General features: G+C 39.1%; 1 protein-coding gene across 8 annotated transcripts in view; it reads left to right on the top strand.

Annotated features, from left to right (window-relative positions):
- Window positions 1-23,099, top strand: part of plekha5 (pleckstrin homology domain containing, family A member 5) — a 146,633-nt gene that overhangs the window by 82,510 nt on the left and 41,024 nt on the right. For all 8 annotated transcript variants that reach the window (XM_062994627.1, XM_062994626.1, XM_062994625.1 and 5 more), the window contains exons 4-7: window positions 3,531-3,614; window positions 19,181-19,301; window positions 20,448-20,552; window positions 22,430-22,502. In XM_062994627.1, coding sequence (XP_062850697.1) covers window positions 3,531-3,614; window positions 19,181-19,301; window positions 20,448-20,552; window positions 22,430-22,502 — 383 coding nt within the window. The remainder of the gene's footprint in view (window positions 1-3,530; window positions 3,615-19,180; window positions 19,302-20,447; window positions 20,553-22,429; window positions 22,503-23,099) is intronic.

The raw sequence follows: 23,099 nt of genomic DNA, 5'->3' as shown, positions 1-23,099 counted from the left end.
ACGATGGCGCTGCTCAGGGAGATGTTGAAGATGTCAGTGAATACATCTGCCAGCTGGTCTGCACATCCTTTGAGCACTCGGCCAGGAATGTTGTCTGGTCCAGAAGCCTTCCGTGGGTTGACTCTGTGCAGAGTTCTCCTCACGTCCGCTGTGGTGAGACGAAGCACCTGGTCGTCACAAGGTGGGATCATCTTCCTCGCCAACATGTTGTTCTGCGCCTCGAACCGAGCGTAGAAGTCATTCAGCGCATCTGGAAGGGAGGCATCACTGTCACAGACGGGTGGAGTCGTCCTGTAGTTGGTGATGGCCTGGATGCCCTGCCACAAGCGCCGTGTGTCACCGCTGTTCTGGAAGTGGCTGTGGATGTTCTGGCCATGTGCGCGCTTTGCTTCTCGGATTGCCCGGGACAGTCTGGCTCTCGCTGTTCTCAGAGCCGGCTGGTCACCTGCTTTAAAAGCGGAGTCTCGGGCCCTCAGCAGTGCACGCACCTCTGTAGTCATCCACGGCTTCTGGTTGGGTCTGGAAGTGATGGTTCTAGTGGTAGTGACGTCCTCAATGCATTTGCTGATGTAGCAGGTCACTGAAGTCGTGTACTCCTCTAGATCAGTGTAATCGCCGTATGTTGCAGCCTCCCTAAACATGTCCCAGTCAGTGCACTCAAAACAGTCCTGAAGAGCAGAGATGGATCCTTCTGGCCAGGTTTTCACCTGTTTCTGTACAGGTCTGGAGCGCCTGACGAGTGCTCTGTATGCTGGAATTAGCATTACAGAGATGTGGTCTGAGTATCCGAGGTGGGGGCGGGGCTCCGCCCGGTACGCACCGGCAATGTTCGTGTAAACATTATCCAGCGTGTTCGCTCCTCTCGTAGCAAAGTCCACATGCTGATGGAATTTATGGAGAACAGACTTGAGATTTGCATGATTAAAATCCCCAGCGATAATAAACTGTCCGTCTGGATGAGTGTTCTGCAGTTCGCTGATGGCTCTGTAAAGTTCGCTCAATGCTTCCTTCGCGTTCGCGCTGGGCGGAAGATACACCGCGACAATAAGCACGCTGGTGAATTCCCGTGGTAAATAAAAAGGTCTGCATCTAACAATAGCAAATTCCACCATCGGAGAACAGTACGCCACAACAAGCACAGAGTCCTTGCACCATTCGGTGTTAATGTAAACACAAACGCCTCCTCCTCGTGTTTTACCAGACTGAGCTGCATTTCTATCGGCGCGATACGATGCTAGCCCGTCTAGCTGAATGGCACTGTCTGGAATGTTGTCGCTAAGCCATGTTTCAGTGAAAATTAAAACACAACAGTCCCTGTACTCACATTGGGTAGTTCGCTGAAGTCTGATACAGTCCAGTTTATTCTCCAGAGAGCATGCATTTGCGAGGAATAACGATGGTAGAGCCGGCCGGCTTGGGTTAGCTTTTAGCCTAGCACGGACCCCGGCTCGCTTTCCACGCTTCTGCTTCCTCGAGCACCGCTTGCGGCGCCCCCTCCCCCGATCACCTGCTTCAGGTAACACCGAGGACTGCAGGTCTGGTTCGCGAAGTAGGCAGAGTTCATGCAGAGTTCGCTGCAGATCATCTTGCAGGTTGGTTTCTGACTGTTTTCTCAATTGTAGCAGTGTCTGGCGGTTGTAAACTAAGTCAAAAGTGGTTTCCATACGTTTATAAACAAAACTGTCCTAAACAAACTTACAAACTTTTCCTGAAAACAACAAAAAAACACAGTTTTTCGACCGCAGAGCGGCCGCTGCGTGTTAACACGCCGCCATCTTGGTCATTCAGACCATTCTTGGTCAAACATTTATGAATGTTTTATTGGTAAACACGTTCTTGCAATAACAATGTGCATAACTGTTCAAATTTTGCTTAATTATTAGTTTGCGATTAATTGAGATGAATAAATATATATTAGGGCTGTCACACGCTTAAAATTTTTAATCGAGATTAATCGCGATTAATTTTGTTCTTTAATCGCGATTAATCTCGATTAAAAATTTTAATCGTGTGACAGCCCTAGTTTGAATGCATACACACACTTAACTGAGCTATTTCATGTTCTTTTCATGCCTGACAACATGTCCAACAGTGAGCTCACTTTAAAGGCTAACTCACTCGCTGCAGCATATCCTTCAGATCTGAACATGAGCCTGGCAGATGAATTGATACAATACAAATCATTCATAATAGAAAAAGAAAAATGTCCTAGTAAAATGCTCAAAACCATGATAAATTTGAATTTACAGTCAACCTTTCCAAATGTCTACATAGCACTTAGACTTTTTTTGACTGTGCCTATCACAAATTGTGAAGGGGAGCGTTCATTCTCCAAACTGGCTCGTATTAAGAATGAACTCAGGATTAGGATGCGCCAAAACCGCCTGAACTCCCTGTCACTTCTGGCCATTGAATCAGATTTGGTCAGACAGCTTAATTTTGATGAATTAGTGGATGACTTTGCAAGAAAGAAGAGTAGAAAGAAACTTATATAAAATAGATTCTTGTGTTAGGGTTAGTTATTGACAGGTTGTTTAATGTATTAATTTATTTATGTTTTTGGAGGGGGGGGGGGGGGGGGCGCGAGGGGGGGGGGGTTGTTTCTGGGCAACTCTTTGCCCAGGGGCCCAGACTATCCTTAATCCGTCCTTGGGTCTTGCCCATGGTGGTCGAGAGATTTGAACGGAAGAAACTGATTCTGTGACAGGAGTCTTTTATACAGGGACAGGACTAGTTTGTGTGCCTTTTGTGCACATAACCGGTCTGTGGGGGTCAGAATTCTTGCTGGTTGGTAGGGGATCAAATACTTATTTCCCTTAATTAAATACAAATTAATTTATAACTTTTATTTAATGTTTTTTTTTCTGGATTTTTTGTTGATATTCTGTCTCTCTCTGTTAAAATAAACCTTCCATAAAAATTATAGACTGTTCAAGTCTTTGTAAGGGGGTAAACTTACAAAATCAGCAGGGGATCAAATACTTATTTCCCCCACTGTATTCATGTTTGCGTGTTTATCACACTTATGTTTCAGATTATTAAATTACTTTTAATATTATACAATAATATTATATCCCAAGTAATAACAAAATGTTTATATTAAATGATAATTTTATTTATTGAAGTATGTTGTTCAGCCCTACCTGGCCCAATGTGAAAAAGTAATTGCCTCCTTAGCTACTAAATAAACCAGTTAACCAAATGTAATTCAAGTTTAATTTCACGAGCCAAACCCAGGAATGAAAAATGCCTGACCTGCTGAATTTAAACCTTACTTAAATAGAACCATGCCAAGTTATTGCAAACGCTTGATTGCAGTTGTTACTGACAAGGGTGGCACAACCAGTTATTAGGTTTAGGGGATAATAACATTTAACATAGGTTATATAGGATTTAAATACCTTTGTATTCAAAATCAACTTTAATCAGTTTTTTTTATTAACTGGTTCTCATATAAGTGGTTGGAAATGCTATGATTTACAATTAACTGTACTAAAACATTTTCTGTGCTCTTTTTTCTCTACCCTCAGTCACAATGAGAGAAAAGTAACATGTAAACATCCGGTCACTGGTGTGCCATCACAAGATAACTGCATCTTTGTTGTCAACGAACAGTAAGTAATTTAGTTTTATTTTTGCTTGTGCTGATAGAAATTGTGCTTTGTGTGAAAAGTGCTTTGTGTGAAAACCATAAAGCATTTGATAATTTTTGTTTCAATCTTTTCTTTATACTTTTGTCAGTTAAATAAAGATGCAAGATAGGGCTGCCACTAACGACTATTTTTCTATCGATTAATTTATAGACTATTTTCATCGATTAATCTAACGATTAATTTTACTTCAAAAAATGTCATTCAGAATCTCATTTAAGCTATTTTAACAACAAACTGTATGGCATAATAATATGGCACAAAACTAAATGTAAACAGGGTTTATGTCCATATTATCAAATTCTCAAGTGCTCCATATTAAACAAAGTGCAGCATGTGTTTATGGCATTCCGTACACAAAGCAAAGTGCTTAAACTTAAAGCAGAAACAAAATAGAGGTGGGCACGTCTCATTCAGTCCAACGTGCAGTAAAGACAGAATGAGCCCAGATTCTAACCTACAGATTAATTTAAAACTTACTTCAAATTCTAAGTGATGTAAACAAAGTGGTAAGCGTTAGGGCTCATGAGAAGCTTTTTAAGTGCCGGGGCAACCGCAAAAATTACGAGCCCAACTGAGCAAGTGCGCGGCAGTCTAACTGAACTCGCTAAGAAATTTGGTGTTCCAAGATCTCCGCGATTAAGAAGCCTAATGAAACAGTATAGAAGTAAAAATGTACCCTAACTGAACTCGCTAAGAAATACGGTATTCCAAGATCTCCATGATTAAGAAGCTTAATGAAACAACATAGAAGTAAAAATTTACCCTAACTGAACTCGCTAAGAAATACGGTATTCTAGGATCTCCGCGATTAAGAAGTTTAATGAAACTATATAGATGTGCAACATGGAGCTAGTGCTGTTGTGGTACCATCAAAGCTTTGCACAGTGTACAAACCACCTTTTTGTTTTGTGCCAGATTTAAGTATTCTTAAAGCTTTTGATGATTTGGGTCTTGAAAAACTTCTAGCTTTTCCTTGAAAGCTCTACAATCGGCCTCTGACTGCTGCAGACAGCATTTTCTAAGACTGTGCTTAATGCCGCCAACCAGTGACTGGACCAAATACGACTTAGGTCATGCACGCAGCAAGTAGTGCTGAGGAAAATCATATGAACGGTTATATGAATAGAAACGTTGTAGAAATTAAAAAGGATCATTTATAAGTAGAGATGGAACGATCGATCGGCTATGAATCGGTATCGGCCGATTTTTTATCAAAATATGCTATCGGCGATCGGCCGATATTTCCTAAATGTAGCCGATCCGATCGTGTGATATATGAAAGATCACGTTAAGCTTAACAGCTCAGTGGATTGATCCAGACTTTGAGCTACAAAGCACCAACCATCGCATCAAAATTCGTCAACAACCGTACAGAAACCATCGTGAAAGCTCTTCATGACCTAAAATAACATCATTAACGTTGTGCATCATACATACGATGTCATTTTGCTGATTGAAATATTTACTTTAAAAAGATAATTCAACCCGGTCACATCTGAGTCGATTCTATCAGCACGTTATATAAACTCCTGGTTCACTTTGGTAAATCGTAAGTGGTTCTTGCTTGTGATGTAGATGAGAACAGAAAACGTTAGAGCCAATCGGAGGCAAAAGTTTATTCATTACCAAATTCGTTAGTTCAGGATCATCTGCTGAACTTTTAGGATCATCAGAAAACTTTTAGCTCCTTAGACGGAACGAGTCTGACTCTGTTACAGATCTGTGGTAATAGCAGTTTAATTAAGCTTTTTAATGTAAGAGAGTCACACAAAATGTTCTGTATTAGTTCTTGTTTATTTAAAACCACGACATTAATTAATAACAGTAAACACGGAGAGATAACTGAGAAGAGAAACTTACGCTTCGCGGGAAATGAATCGACTCGTGAATCACCTTAAGCGATACAGTGAACAGATCATTTGTCTTAAAGGCACAAACACACACACACACACACACACACACACACACACACACGCACGCACTGCTCCGGTTTATCTTCACTGTAAGGCTCTTTTTAAGATTTTTTCAGACTGATCAGTTAGACTAATGAAATATGTCTGATGTTGTTGTTTGATGTACTTTATTTACTGCTAAATTTGCAACACCCCCCCCCAACGGAATCGGCTATCGGCCGATATCCCTGAAAGGAGATCGGAATCGGTGCCAAAAACCCCGATCGGTACATCTCTATTTATAAGCACAGTTTTAAAAACGATGCATTGACTTAAAATATCACGGCAGCCCTAATGCAAGACAATTAATTGGGCAGTTGTAGCCTAGTGGTTAAGGTACTGGACTAGTAAGCAGAAGGTTGATGGTTCAAACCCCACCAGGTTGCCTCTGTTAGGCCCTTAAGCAAGGCCCTTAACCCTCAGTTGCTTAGACTGTATACTGTAAGTTGCTTTAGATCAAAAGATTCTGCTAAATGCCGAAAATGTAAATGTAAATTAACAAATCACAGAATCTTTTTACTGCATTTCACTAAATGTCCCAACTTTTCTGAAAATGGGGTTTGTACAGTAACACCAGAAATTACAGTAGAATGCCTTTATTTGTTTTTAATTAAGTGTAATTTGACATTTCTAATTATGTAAAGTAGGGATGCATCGATACCATTTTTTCCCAACCGAGTACGAGTACATGTATTTTAGTACTCGCCGATACCGATACCTATTTAGAATGATGCAATCTGGAGCATTATGGAATAGTGTAGTTTTTAGTGTAAAATAGTGCAGTGGAACAGTTGCTTGGGTTGCCATCACTAATTGTAAAAAAAAAAAAAAAAAAAAAAAAACACCGCACAGACATCATTGAGAAAGCTTCTGACAAGCTAACGTTAACGTTCATTAATAAACGCACGTAATTAACGTTGTGCACATCATACATGCGATGCGATTCTGCTGATTGAAATATTTACTTTAAAAGGATAATACAGTCCGATCCCATCTGAGCCGATTCTATCAGCACATACATTCGTGGTTCACCTCGGTAAATCGTAAACGACTCTGAGTCGGCTCCCGCTCTGTGGTAATAACCAGTATAATTAAGCCTGAGCTTTATAATGTAAGCGAGTCACACAAAATGTTCTGTAGTAGTTGGTGTTTATTTACAACCGCATCATTCATTATAACAGTAAACACGGAGAGATGACTGAGAAAAGAAGCTTAAAATGAGTCGACTCCTGAATCACTTGTATCGACACTGTGAACAGAGTCTTGAACACAAACACGTCCTATAACAGCGGTCGCTGCTTTTGTAACCGGTTATCTTCGCTGTTAGCTCTATTTTGAAGTTTTTTTTTTTTTTTTCAAACGGAACTAAATAACATTAAACGTGCGTGTGAGCGTGGTCAGTGAGAATAATTAAATCTGTCTCCCGTGGGTGAAAAATGACCCCCCCCCCCCCCCCCCCGGTCAGGCACTCGCGCCCCACAGGTTGAAAATCCCTGCGTTAACACAGCAACGTGCACTAGGCACAAGGTATCGGATGTTTAGTATCGGAGCCTCGTTTGCGAGTACGAGTACGAGTTAATGAGCGCGGTATCGGGCTAATACCCGATACTAGTATCCGTACTCATGCATCTCTAATGTAAAGGGCAATGACCACAGACAGGTTTTTTCAGTAATTCTGAGACACTAAAGCAACCCCAAACATCACTGAACCTCCTGTCATATGAAACATAGTGTTCTTTTCTTCGAAATGTATTTTTTTTCTTCTTCTTTTATAAACATGAAGTTTCACCAAAAAGCAGTGAACTCCCTAAAGATCTGTGCTTTGTGCACTTTTTATGCTTTTTGTGCATTGTATGTAGAAGAGCCATCCTCCCTGTTCTTATACCGTTGAGCCTACTTTTTATTCAGCCACTGCCGGATGGATTTTTCTCTTGTGACCTCATTCAGAGATGTTGGCTACAGTCCTAAACACACATGTATAGATTATAAAGTAGGCGTGTATACTTTTGGGATCGAACTGTGATTTATTCTAATAATATTCAGTTTTAACAATATTTTCAGTATTTTAATTTTGTACTTAGTACTTCTGAATTTTTGCTTGTCAGCGATTAACTATTTCTGTGAATTCTGTTAGTCAAAGCTGCTTACTTATATACAAAGAAAATTTGTTTTATTTAAATGACTTTGTTTATCTGTAATTACAGCATCATTTACTTGATTCATTTACTTCATTTACTTTTGTAAAACTTGAAAAACTTGAAACACATTTCAAGAACTTCATGTCATTTCATGTCTGCCTATTAACGCGGGATGTATTCACACATGGTCCAGTCTTTTCTTGGGTCTATATCTATTTTCAGGCAGACTAAAGATTGGTACCATTACTTATACAGTAAGCCAGATATACTTATTATGGGTCCAAATGGAATTAGGTCTAGAACTAGAGTGCAAGTGTAAAAACATCCTTAATCAGTAAGAGCAGAGTGAAGACGTTTAGGAGGTTTTAAATAACCTCAAGTAAATACCTTTCTGCCTCATCTGGCCGACATCATACACTGTTGTAATTGAGAGACTGATAGCCTGAAACTAGGACTGAGTTCAGCCAGCGCACTGATATAATCATATTTTAAATATTTTAAAAATATATAATCAAAATTAATATTTAATTTTAGAATATTCAAATATATCATGATTAGTTTTGTGTTCATTTTGCGCCTGATTGCGCATTGACCATTACAGCTTGGCTTTCAGAGGCATATGGCCATTCGTAGATGTATTTTCTTTGTTTTTTTTAAGGTTATGTGGTCTAAAACAAGAACAAATTGTTCTTTTTAATGTTTTGTTAGTAAATACATGTCCGTACAAGTGTAGCAGATGTGGGCATCTTTGGTTAAAAAAACTGAGAACACATGCAGCAGTAAAGCAGGTGCCAGTGAGCTTAACATCTTTATTTTTACCCTCAATGGTGTTAAAGCATGTGAGAATATTACACTGACACTACACGGTACAGCATGAAAGTGTAAAACAGTTGCTTTTAGCTTGTTGTTTTAAAAAATGATTTCATTTTGTTTTGTCTAAAAATAGCTGAGAATGAGTAGACCTTCCTTCCCTATTAAACTGTTTTAGCTGATTAGAAGAGAGTTTCATAAATCTTATCATTAAACCATTGTTATACTGACATGCATTTATAAATAGAGTGGAATTAACAGCAAAATTTCACACAAAGGTATTTAGAGCAAAAAGATAACGCTTTACCCTGTTCTACACTTATGTTTGGGTTCAGTCTTTTTAAAACACTGTTGAGTCTCATTTTTCATGATTCAACATTATGGACAGTAATACAGTGTATCACAAAAGTGAGTACACCCCTCACATTTCTGCAGATATTTAAGTATATCTTTTCATGGGACAACACTGACAAAATGACACTTTGACACAATGAAAAGTAGTCTGTGTGCAGCTTATATAACAGTGTACATTTATTCTTCCCTCAAAATAACTCAATATACAGCCATTAATGTCTAAACCACCGGCAACAAAAGTGAGTACACCCCTTAGTGAAAGTTCCTGAAGTGTCAATATTTTGTGTGGCCACCATTATTTCCCAGAACTGCCTTAACTCTCCTGGGCATGGAGTTTACCAGAGCTTCACAGGTTGCCACTGGAATGCTTTTCCACTCCTCCATGACGACATCACGGAGCTGGCGGATATTCGAGACTTTGCACTCCTCCACCTTCCGCTTGAGGATGCCCCAAAGATGTTCTATTGGGTTTAGGTCTGGAGACATGCTTGGCCAGTCCATCACCTTTACCCTCAGCCTCTTCAATAAAGCAGTGGTCGTCTTAGAGGTGTGTTTGGGGTCATTATCATGCTGGAACACTGCCCTGCGACCCAGTTTCCGGAGGGAGGGGATCATGCTCTGCTTCAGTATTTCACAGTACATATTGGAGTTCATGTGTCCCTCAATGAAATGTAACTCCCCAACACCTGCTGAACTCATGCAGCCCCAGACCATGGCATTCCCACCACCATGCTTGACTGTAGGCATGACACACTTATCTTTGTACTCCTCACCTGATTGCCGCCACACATGTTTGAGACCATCTGAACCAAACAAATTAATCTTGGTCTCATCAGACCATAGGACATGGTTCCAGTAATCCATGTCCTTTGTTGACATGTCTTCAGCAAACTGTTTGCGGGCTTTCTTGTGTAGAGACTTCAGAAGAGGCTTCCTTCTGGGGTGACAGCCATGCAGACCAATTTGATGTAGTGTGCGGCGTATGGTCTGAGCACTGACAGGCTGACCCCCCACCTTTTCAATCTCTGCAGCAATGCTGACAGCACTCCTGCGCCTATCTTTCAAAGACAGCAGTTGGATGTGACGCTGAGCACGTGCACTCAGCTTCTTTGGACGACCAATGCGAGGTCTGTTCTGAGTGGACCCTGCTCTTTTAAAACGCTGGATGATCTTGGCCACTGTGCTGCAGCTCAGTTTCAGGGTGTTGGCAATCCTCTTGTAGCCTTGGCCATCTTCATGTAGCGCAACAATTCGTCTTTTAAGATCCTCAGAGAGTTCTTTGCCGTGAGGTGCCATGTTGGAACTTTCAGTGACCAGTATGAGAGAGTGTGAGAGCTGTACTACTAAATTGAACACACCTGCTCCCTATGCACACCTGAGACCTAGTAACACTAACGAGACACATGACATTTTGGAGGGAAAATTACAAGCAGTGCTCAATTTGGACATTTAGGGGTGTAGTCTCTTAGGGGTGTACTCACTTTTGCTGCCGGTGGTTTAGACATTAATGGCTGTATATTGAGTTATTTTGAGGGAAGAATAAATTTACACTGTTATATAAGCTGCACACAGACTACTTTTCATTGTGTCAAAGTGTCATTTTGTCAGTGTTGTCCCATGAAAAGATATACTTAAATATCTGCAGAAATGTGAGGGGTGTACTCACTTTTGTGATACACTGTATATCTAGCTCCTTTAACACATTCTTTCTCACTGCATATTGCACTTTAACTGGAACTCTATATCTGAGCTGTAGCCCTTACTTACTTGAACTTAAGCTGTGTACACTCATGTACCTGCACTATACACTTTTGTAAATATAACAACTGTGACACACCTCAGTCAATGCACACCAAACCCCTGAGCTCTACCTCAGACCTTGTCTGTGCACCTTGTCTGTACTTTTTTTTCTGTCTATTGTCTTTGCACTAATGTATTTTATGTCTGCACCGGAGATGTAGCCTGACAGTTATACTGTACAACCCTGTATTGTATAATGACAATAAAATTGAATTGACTTAAATAAGTCTAACATTCATAAATACAACATTAAGGCAATTAGATTTTTCCTTCACTTTAGATTAGTTGGGTCTGTTGACTCATGCTGTACTTTCAGTATTGAATGGATGAATCTGTTTTCAATGCATCACATTTACTCCCAGTAGGCATTCGTGTGGCGCAGTAAAGTACTCTAGCTCACAACTGCTGAGATCTGGGGAGCCAAGGTTTGAATCTTAGTGGTGCAATTGTCTAAAACAGTCTAGTCATCGGGAGGCGCACTTGTCAATGCATTCTTAGGGCCGGTTCCAGGCAGGATCAAAATAGGAGGGTTGCTTCAGGAACCTGTGTCAAGTTTGGTATGCGGACCAGATCTGCTGTGCAGACCCATATTTACAGAAAGCTGAAAGAAAAATGTTAACTCCCAGTCTCAGTGTGATCCTACAAATTATCTAACTATTAATTATATGGACATTTCAAAAAATAGACCTGTGACACATTCCCAAAGTTGGCATAGAGGTGTGTTTGCCCCTGTGTTACATTACCTTTCCTATTAATAAGGCTTTTTAATGGTTTTAGATTTGAGGACACTAATTGTTGCAGTTTTGCAAATGAAATGTTTCTTAATTGCTTCTTGATACCAAACTTCAGTTGCTCAACAGACTGTGGTTGTCATCGTCTGATTATTCTCTTCATGCTGCACTATACAATGTTATTAGGAGACAGATCTGGATTGATCTTCTTATTCTTCTTATTGCTGGGCCTTTTTGCAGCAGTACAGGTCTCTCTGGTATAATGACGATTGGAAATTGATTGCTACCACAGTGGTCGACCCAAATCTTCAATGAAAGTTTTAACAAGAGTTCTGGTTTGCATCAAGACAGGTCTATGGAACTGTACTTGCCATGGCCAGGATGGAGGTAGGTGTTTGTTGGTGTTTAGCAGGCTCAGGTTGTTGTTGCCAATAAACTTCTCCATCACCAGTGGGTTATGGCTATTGAAGTCCCCCAACAAAGCATTTGGGGGCTGGGGAGGCTAACTGGTCAACCAGTCTGTATGGTCAACCAGGTACAATTATGGTATACCAGGTACAATTCTAGTTAGGGGGTAGGTGTATATAGATCAGATCATAATAGCACCCTTGAGGACATTTGACAAACATACAATCATTACTTGCAAGTTTGTGTTGACTGCAATATGGCAGTCTGAGACATTGGATCTGATCAGGATTGCTGTTCCACCAGTTGGTCTGTGCAGGTTTGGCTTGTTGCTGTTATAGATGGTGAAATCTTGCAATGATGGGCATTTACCTGGTACTAACTGAGATTCCTGAAGGCATATGGCTATGGGGTTGAGTGTCACAGCCCATTGTTGAGGCTCTCAAACCACATGAGGCTTACATTTATTTTGTTTATGAAGGGGACATGCACTATCTGCTGTGTCTCTTGATGGTAACATGTCTTACGCTGATGCCATCTTGTGTTGACATTTCCTTTGCTATCTCAGTCTAATTCATGTCTTCTTATTCTTCAATGACTCTTTACAGTTGTTGAGGGATGGGTACTTGAAAGACTTCATATTGATGTTTGCAAAAGCTTTCACATATAGTAGATTGCCTGCCTGCACCTTTGTCAGACATTCAACCTGAATATAGCTGGATCTAAGTTTTTGGTTTCTTTTACAGGTCCTGCAGTTCTCATGACCCGTTTTTGAATGACAAAACGGGAGAGCTTGGTTATTCGCTGATAACGATTCTAATCCTTTAAACCTTGGCCAGCTCTCACTTAGCACTTGCAGGACAAGTAGTTGCTGCGTTTTTTTTCTGTATTGTTGTCGATTACTTTTGTATGTAATGAATTTTGGATAAGTGTTACGAGTTAACAGTTACGATTAAGAGTTACGATTCATCACCCCTACTTCCCACCCACATTAAAACCCAACAAGGAGACGCAGAGCCGCAGAACAGCAGCAGTCACAGTTGTCACAAACAACTCTTCATAGATCGAGATTCGTGATAGTTTGAGTGATAAAAAATGATTTCAGTTTACCAAATGGCAATGAGTATAAGATTTCCAAGATCTTAAGCATCTAGACAATCCAAACTTGTGTCTTGTCATGTCCTGAAGTAGTAAACTGCATTCAGTCAGAGTACTGATAAGACCATGGAACTCATTTTTAACCCACTGACCGCCCTTAAATGATTAAATATAATAATTTTTGGCCACTAAAACAGGCAAAACATTTTTTTTTAATGAAGTATAAAAGATAAATACGTAAATAAAACAAAGAAGAGAAACTTGTACTAAACGCTACACTCGATGGTTTGACTGTGATTTAGTGAGAGACATCACACTATCCAGTCAACTACTTCACTTGTGTTAGCCTGCAGCCTACCTCAGCCAGTTTGGGTGCAGGAGATGCTTTGGACATATTGCCGTAGAAAATAGGAAATGATTGATGCATTTGTTTAGAATCTATTGTGGTGTTTTTTTGTCAAACAAGCGCATGCAGCAATATATAGATAATATGCATTGCAGAATAATTGAGTCACTGGCATGAGTGCATCCTGTTTTTCTGACACAGAACTGAACTTTTGAGAATTTGGAAAAGTGGAGTGAAACTCTTTTAATGAGGAGCTTAATGGGTATAAATGGAGCAGTAAAGCCTTGGTGTCCCTATAACAAGGTTACAGAAGAATACAGCTCTGCACAGATTGTTCCACTCACACTCCTCAATGATGTCCTCATGGCCCAATTGTGATCTTGCAGAAGTTCAATAAATTGCCCAGCTACTGCATTTTTTCTTTTTGCCAATTTTCTTTTTGCCAATTTTCTTTTTGGTATTGGAAGACATCTTTGATAAATGAGCCTTGAACCGTAGTTCTGTGATAGCTTTTCCTTTGGCTGGTTAGTCAAAATTATGTCAGACTCTTCTGTTCACCACAATGGTAAAGTCCCCACCCAAACACTTGAATAAAGGGGCTATGATAATCATTAATTCAGCTTTATTTACTCTTAATAAGGTTCAGTAAAAAAGAGTAGAATTAAAAGTTATTGTGGTAAATTAGTTAAATATGTATATACACCGATCAGCCATAACATTAAAACCACCTCCTTGTTTCTTCACTCACTGTCCATTTTATCAGCTCCACTTACCATATAGAAGCACTTTGTAGTTCTACAATTACTGACTACATCTGTTTCTCTGCGTTCTTTTTTAGCCGGTATCACCCTGTTCTTCAATGACCAGGACCACCACAGAGTAGGTATTATTTAGGTGGTGGATGATCTCAGCACTGCAGTGACAATGACATCGTGGTGGTGTGTTAGTGTGTGTTGTGCTGGTATGCGTGGATCAGACACAGCAGCGCTGCTGGGGTTTTGAAATACCGTGTCCACTCACTGTCCACTCAATAAGACACTCCTACCTAGTTGGGTCACCTTGTAGATGTAAAGTCAGAGACGATCGCTCATCTATTGCTGCCGTTTCAGTTGGTCATCTTCTAGACCTTCATCAGTGGTCACAGGACGCTGCTCACAGGGCGCAGTTGGCTGGATATTTTTAGTAGGTGGACTATTTTCTGTTCAGCAGGGACAGTGAGGTGTTTAAAAACTTCATCAGCTGCTGTGTCTTATCTACTCATACCAGCACAACACACACTAACACACCACCACCATGTCAATGTTACTGCAGTGCTGAGAATGACCCACCACCCAAATAATACCTGCTCTGTGGTGGTCCTGTAGGGGTCCTGACCATTGAGGAACAGCATGAAAGGGGGCTAACAAAGCATGCAGAGAAAAAAGTGGACTATCGTCAGTAAATGTAGAGCTACAAAGTGCTCCTATATAGTAAGTGGAGCTGATAACATAGACAGTGTGTGTACAAACAAGGAGGAGGTTTTAATTTTATGGCTAATAGGTGTGTATGATATGTATCTGAACTGGACAATTCAAGTCCCTCCACCCCAATTAAAAAGTATCTGTATGTATGTCTGTCTGTCTGTCTGTCTATCTGTTTATATATCTATCTACTCCCACCCCAGCAAACAAAAAGTATTTATAACTAAACTTTTCTGTATAGTTAGATTATGCTTTAAATAAAGTTTTTATGAGTTGAATGCAGCAAATGAATAAATACTTAAACCCAGTATTCTGGTTATAATGATTATTTTCCTTATTAAAGTGACTCAGGTCTTTATACTGGTCATATCTGCTTCATTCATCAGCACAACATTTAATACATGTCTGACCGTGACATGCACAACTGTTGCGAAATAGGCATTGTCTTGCGTAATTTTTTGGGGTGGTCGTTATGTTTTGGCTCGGCAGTTTATATTTTTGTTAGGCTTTTTTAAACAACCAGATATACAAGTACATTTTATTTTATTTTTTTCATTTGTCATTAGCAAGGTTGCCAGTAATTCTTGATGTTATTAAATTAATAATATAGTGTTTGCATGTAGATATCAGCCTATTGCCAATTTTTTTTTAAGTCTGGCTAACTCTTTAGAGTGCTCTAGTACTTTCTACTTGAGTGAACCTTGGTTTCCTTCAGCTGACATTAAAACGCACATCAATTTAGTTACCTTAAGACCATCTCATTAAATTGCTAAAGCTTATATGAGGATGTATACACTAGAAATGTCTATGAGAAACTTTTAAAAGAATGCACAGTTTAATTAATGTAGAGCTGAAGTACAGGCTCATAATTTATGTTAAGACTATATTTAGGTTTAATGGGTCTGGAGTCAGAAAGTAGAGACACTGTGGCAATTAGATCTTAATGATCAGGAGAGAACTGGAACAACACTGGAACATTTTTGTAGTACACTTGAGTATGATTGTTTTATGATTGTTTATCATTAATCTGTTTCCCCTGTATTTTATCCTTATTTGTGTGAACCTTTAACAGAGAGTTTTATGATCCCACTGTTGTTTTGTGTTGATGAAGAAATTAATCGCTAGGCTCATTCATCTTTCTGTTAGCTTTGTCATTCTGTCTCATTAATTCTGTTCAAACGTTAACCCACAGCATTGTGTGAATTGCCTAATTGCCTGCTATGAGGTGCTACTTTGGGAGATGCATGATTTATGTGTGCTGTCCAATTGCTGTGGCGCATATCTAATATAAAACGTGAATCTTCCATCAATCAAGTGGCTCAGTAGGAGAAGTCTGGTGTACAGTCGTTTGGTTTCAGTTGCAAATGAATTATATTTAATGATCTAGTCTTTATCTGTAGGGCTTTCACAACACCCTGCAATAGGAGAGGAGATGCTGTCTTTATAGGAAATGCTGTAAAAGATGATAAATCTGGCCCTGCAGATAGTATTACTTGATAAGGAACAGATACTATATTTGTCCTGGTTGCTATAAGCCAGGATTTGCCTGTATTAAGGATCAGTTGTGGTTTCAGGGTGAGAAGATAACTTGGTTGTAACATTGCTTGCACAATCCTAAAACATGCTGGCTTATTTGGATTTAATTGGTCTGCTAATTTGTTTAGTCTGATTTGATACTCTGCTTACGTGCATTGAACAAAATGCTTTGTGAATTGTTAGCCATTGTTGTACAATTCCACTAATGTTGTTGGTGCTTTTTGTCCTAGTGTTTTTCAGAAGAAATTCTCCCTGAAGAAATCATTCTTAAAGATTAAATTACTGCTACCCTTCCATCTTTTTCTCAAAAATAGCTGAACCTACAGACGTGTTTTATATTCATTATTCTTTATTTACAATGAATAGAACAGATGATTACTTTTTATTTATTTATTTTAATGAAAGGGAGAGTGGTAGCTTAGTGGGAAGAGCTGTGGGTTACCAACTGGAAGGTTGTGGGTTTGAATTCTGGCTCTTTTAGGCAAGGCCCTTAACCCTCTTGGCTCTGACCCCAGCTTCCAAAGAAGCTGGACTATGCCTGAGGCAACAAAGCAACCCCAATCCCATGGCAATGCTCTGCATGCTGTTTACTTTTTAGTTCTCTTCCACCTGTCAGTTCAGTCAGTTTTAATATTTAAGCCTTAAAACTAATTACTTATATTCAGTATGGTCATGCTTTTAAACCAATTTGTTTCTTTCATACTAAAAATCAATTGTACTGCCTAAGAGATACCTTGGCTGGCCAACCTACTGACTGATATGACTGCACTAAGCAAGCTTTTATGCCATTAGATCCCTTAGTCTACTTTATTTAGAAAACAAACAGAAAGTGATCATTCTTGGCTAGCTATCTGCTTCTGTGAACAGTGGCTGTGCATGTCAGGTACATTACGCATGTGTGCATGATACAGCTGTGTCAGTTGTGTTTGCACTGAAAAATTAAGTCATTGTGCAAAGTAGTAAATCCACACACACACACACACACACACACACACATCCCCAATCAAATCCTAGAACACAAATACATTTACTCTGTATTTATTATTAAATTATTGCACAGTAGGTCCTCATCTTCCGTTTTATATATCATGGGAGTTCATTTTCACCTGTGAAATGACCCAGAAGCAAGACAGCAGCTCTCTCATTTCCCTTGCTCCAGTTAGCTTGGCTCCCTTCAGACTTCATTTCTTCTCTGCAGCATGAGGAATATAGGCCAGCCATTAAATACAATTTCTTCTGTCCAAGGATTTTATAGATCAATTTTCATCCCTAAACAGTTATTCTAAGATTGAAACTAAGCACTGAACCCTATAACCTCTCATTGTCCCCTAGTTTGGATTAGCTTCACTTGTTAGTCACTTTAAATAAAAGCACTTGGGCTGTCAACATGTCAGGCTTCAGACTCACTGTTGGCATCCATTGTGCTGTGTTTGTTATTTGTCAAATGTAGTGTTTGGCGTTGAAGCTCAGTCTTAGTCTCATCTGACTGAAAAACATTTTACAATTGGCGTCAGAATCTTCAGAGGTTTTTTTTTTTTTTTTTTTTTTTTTTTTTTTTTTTAAGCAAAGTGCCACTGGCTACTTGGTTGCATCCCTAAGCAATGTTTTCTGGGCTAGGTCATCCACTGTAATGGTCATCCTCCTACACCCAAATTGTACCATTCCCAAGTCTTTTTAAAAGCATTTTTTCAGCTATCTTTGCATTACTACACACCACTGGCAGTGGATTACACTTTGATGAGTTAGAATGAGATTTAGTTGCCACTTTTTTATAGAACATGTTCTAAGGGTTGAGGAAAGAACCTAATTATTAGAAATTATTAAGAATGACTTTAAACCTGCAACATGCCACACAGCATGTTTGAAGAATGGTCTATCAGGCTACACTCAAGTATTATTAGATTGCAATAATAGGCCTGAAGCATTAGACTGTGCATTACACCTCCAGGTGGTTTAGAGACCCCCTAGCGTTTAGTGTAAACCTAGACAAGAGGGTGACCTAGGACATCTGTGCCTACTTCTTTCCACCACCGGTAAACCTGTGGTAAACATCCCAGTTTACCACAAATCTACGTACATGTATCTTTAGATTTGTCACATTACTTAGGAGCATATCCATTGGAAAAAAGCCTGTCTAAACAAGTTAATATCTAGACTTGAGACAGTGCTTTAATTTCCAGTTCATTTGCAACATGGCTCTGTATATGCCTCACTTACTGCTTAGCAATGTTATTCACCATGTTTGTGTCTTATGACTTAATCCTTACTCCCCAATTGCTTAATGACAGTGGTAGCTCAGTGATTAAAGTACTGGACTAGTAATCAAAAGTTTGCCACTGTTGGGCCTTTGAGCAAGGCCCTATACCCTTAAATGCTGTAATTGTTTTATAAAGGTTTCTTTGAATAGTAGATGCAGCTAAAAGCAAATATAAATGTTGTTTCCTCCAAGATTATGTAGATGATTGGGCAAATGTGCATCATTTACCCTTTGAAGAGATGGCACCAGAATGTGCAGTAGGATAGTCCATTTCACACAGGACCTGCTGGTAATGTACTGGTACAACATACAACAGGACTCTTTCAGATGTTTTGTAAAAGTCCATGTCTCATTAAACCAGAGCTGTTTTGACAGTGTTTTCTTTAAAATCTGTAATGAATATATTTTGACGGTTGCAGTGAGGGTGAAATAAGTTAATACACTGATTTACTTACTGTCCATAATTTAGCCCTGTGTTCAGGCACACCTCAAGAAGGACAGTGGCTGCACTGGTCAAGAGCATACACATAGCAGCCCTTATTGCATCTTTTTTACTGATATGTCCAATAAAGGTTACAGTTTGGACTTGCTGAAGGGGTCTTTACTTTCTTCATCTATTTCCACTTCTGTGTTTCCTCAGGCCAGCACCCAAAGCTCCAGCCACTGAAAAGAAGGAGCGGCCGACAAGCATCATGAGTGAGGCATCCAACTACACAGGGGGCTCAGACTACACAACACACCAAAGCAGTCCTACAGTCAGAGTAAGTTTCTGTCTGTCTGCATGTCTGTTTTTCTGTGGATCAAAATAATCAGCCACTTTAATCTAAAGACGGTGTCTTTATTAATTGCTTAGCTCCAAAAAGAGATTCCAACAAAGTTACTCCCGCCAGTTCAGGTGGCTTTCACATATGAAACGTTTTGCACTTCAATCACCCTGGGGCCAAGAGCTTATTACTGCTTAGTGTGGCATTTAAGCCTTTCACATCATACACAACAAAACCACTTTCTGCTGACTGATTGAGTGCGAAGCTTGAAATAATTAACACAGTATTGACTGACAGTATTGACAGTTTATTCACATGCAGTTTTGTATGTAATGTATTTTAATGAAAGAAAAGCTCTGCAGTTGTCTTTATTTGTAGACATAAAACAATTTTGGGGAAAGAAAACTAGCAACAGAATGAAATTGCTTTATTAAACTTTATGGTTTTGTTAATCTAGGGGTAAATAAAAATATTGAAGATCTACAAAGCCATGACAAGTGAGTCCAGGCATAGAAAACCCACAATGTAATCACATTGTAATGCTAGATTTAGTGTTGAATACAACAACGTTTTATGACAGAAAAGTTTCTCACTGCTATGTCTGTGAATCGCTTCTGTTTATGTCATATAAACAATTTGTCACATTGTCAGCGCTTTGAACAGGTCAGCAACAAGCTGTAAAAATACAAGTGTCAAAGCAAGGTAAGTGGCACTGCCTCACTTTATAGGAGACACTGGTACTACCAGCGCTAAAGCAGTTTTGCTGCATATCATGAGAATGCAGAGTAAAGCCTCACAGATGTTGCATTTACAAATTATGAAATCTATAGAAATAATAATAAAGAGGAGCAGGGATGCACAATACAGAGAAAACTAGTTCAGAAAAGTATCAAATTGAAAAAATATGTCCAAAGTGACTTGGGTAGTCATAGTTCAGCTATTCATACATATAATACACTAGCAGTCACCAGCATACACTAACAGGAATGTGCTGTGTTTATTTGGTGATTTGGCAGTGGATAACTGTGACCTCAAAGACAGCTTTTAACTTCTGAGCTTAAAATAAATAGTAATGAATTAAAAGAAGCATATACAATGGTTTTATTAGTGTGTTTAATTTGTCGTTTGTTATTTTCATTATAGCAATCAAGGTCTCTGAAAAAAGTCCACAATTTTGGAAAGCGATCCAACTCTATAAGGAGAAATCCAAATGCTCTTGTGGTGAAGCGCAACTGGATGTACAAACAGGTATGACTGATATATTTAAAGAAGTTAAATCTATTCAGTCAATGAGGGATGTGAAAAATCTTACATGTGCAGAAGAATGAATGATGTGCATACCCCTTTCTGCAGATAATCTCTTTATAACACAATTACAATAAGACATGAGGATAAGTACAATGTTGTTTTAAAAAATGCTGTAATACATAGCATTAACGGTTGTGTTTTTGTCTTTTAATACATCTATTTATGTTTATATGTTAATAAAATATTAGTCAATGTCTAAAAAATTGGGTGTGGACCGATTGAAGTGGCCTGCTCCTAGCCCTGACCTCAACCCCAATGAACATTTTTAAGATAAACTGGGGCGTTAATGCACACACACACACACACACACCCACAAAAGCCTTCCCAGAAAAGGCTGTTATAGCAGCTTTTAGAATGGAATGTTAAGACAGACTACAATACTTTGATCTGGAAAATCAATGAAGATTTAGATTATTTACATTTATTGATTTGGTAGAAGCTTTTATCTGGAGCAACTACCAGTTTTGCTGAAACTGTTTTATTATGAAAGCTAGAATGATCTTGTTACTACACTCTGCTTTTTAAGTGTATTCATTGGTCATTTTTAATGATAAATAATATAATTATAATTTAAAACTCTTACATTATACAGCATTTAAATGTTAGCTCTTAGCCTAGCTAAGTATTATAGTAATGATGTATGTACCAAGCTGCTCTGCCCCCCTTGTTAATGAATACTTATGTTACATAAAATCTTTATTTCTGTTTCTAGTTTGGTTTAACCCTTTTTTGCTTTTTTAAACATAAAATTCTCTGTTTCTAGTTTGGTTTATCATGTTACTTTTTAATGCAAAATCCTTTTTTTCAAGATTGTGTGATTACAGCAAAATGACAAACAAATGCAATGTGTCTTATATTTTAATATTAAAATGATTAAAAATAATAGCAAAGCCAGGCCACTCAGGTGGTGCAGCGGTAAAATACGCTAGCACACCAGAGCTGGAATTTCGCATAAATCGTATCAAATCTCAACCATCCGGCTAGCACTGTTGCCTCACAGCAAGAAGGTCCTGGGTTCGATCCCCCAGGGGGGGCGGACTGGGTCCTTTCTGTGTGGAGTTTGCATGTTCTCATCTTGTCTGCATGGGTTTCCTCCAGGTGCTTCGGTTTCCTCCCACAGTCCAAGTGAGGTGAATTGGAGATACGAAATTGTCCATGACTGTGTTCGATATAACCTTGTGAACTGATGAATCTTGTGTAATGAGTAACAACCGTTCCTGTCATGAATGTAACCAAAGTGTGTAAAACATGATGTTAAAATCCTAATAAAACAAACAAACTGCCATCCGGCTTGACATGAACAGTGATGGGCTGTTGTTCAGGGTGGGATGACCCGGACCAGGGTTCCTAATAACTGGTGCAATTACAACCTCTGCTGGCTGATTGATGGCGCCTGCACAGAGTTGGGGAATAATGCTGATCATGGTGTGTCTCTCCGTGCACAAGGCGTGTCGGAGGGGGTGTGTGTGTCAGCAGTGGAGGGTTGTTTTGGTAGCGGTAAAGCGTAACGCAATCAGGGTAATTGGATACGACTAGATTAGGGGAGAAAATTGGGGAAAACCGGAGAAAAAGAGGGGGGAAAAATGAATAAATAATAGCAAAGTCACTATAATTTGCATGGACGACAGACAAAAATGAATAGATAAATACATTTCTAAAAAGTTTTTGTTAAGTAATAAAACGGCAGTTTTCTGTAGTCTGTCAGGATAAAGACAATGAATTATGGCACAGAAAAAGCTGCTTGGTTTTCAGTACCTTATGTGCTACGAATTGCTACTCATCATGATAATTGACATTTATGGCATGAACTCTTGCAGGACAGTGCAGGGATGAAGATGTGGAAGAAGAGGTGGTTTGTGCTCTCTGACATGTGTCTCTTCTACTACAAAGGTGAGCTTGTAGTGAGCTTTGATCCTGCTGTCTGTCATATAGATCTTTACTTTCGAAACAAATGCTAACTGCAATGCTAGGTGCTAAGCACTAAGGGGAGTTGTAAAAGACGGATGTCTGACTGTTGTTCAAAGAATTACAGTTGTTTACACTACCAATACAAGAACAGTTTGACAGTATACCAGGTGAAGAAAAAACATATCAAAGGATCAAATACCCCTGTAACTTGCTGTAAATGCTTTTATGGAATTACTTTCCACAAAATTGAGTGGAGATATTCCTTAGAATTTATAAACGAATAATTGGATGTATTATATGGCAAGATAATTGGATTTGTTTTGCATATCCCTCATCAGCCATATTTTAATACAGAACTTTGTATGGAGCACTGGAAAATGTATTCAGTAGGTTAACACAGTGTGAACATGCAGACCTTGATCTTACCTAATGTGAGTTCTTATGTTACTGTGGAGGTTATGAACATTTGCACTTAAGGTTGTGGTAGAACGACCTTAAAATCAGAATGAAATGTCAGACAAATTATAAATTTCCTGCCAGGCATTCTTAAATGCTTTTATTTTAAATATACTGCTAATG

Source organism: Trichomycterus rosablanca, chromosome 1 (genome assembly GCF_030014385.1).
Source record: "Trichomycterus rosablanca isolate fTriRos1 chromosome 1, fTriRos1.hap1, whole genome shotgun sequence".
NCBI lineage: Eukaryota > Metazoa > Chordata > Actinopteri > Siluriformes > Trichomycteridae > Trichomycterus > Trichomycterus rosablanca.
The sequence above is the reverse complement of the archived record's forward strand: the minus strand, read 5'-3'. Positions and strand labels throughout refer to the sequence as shown.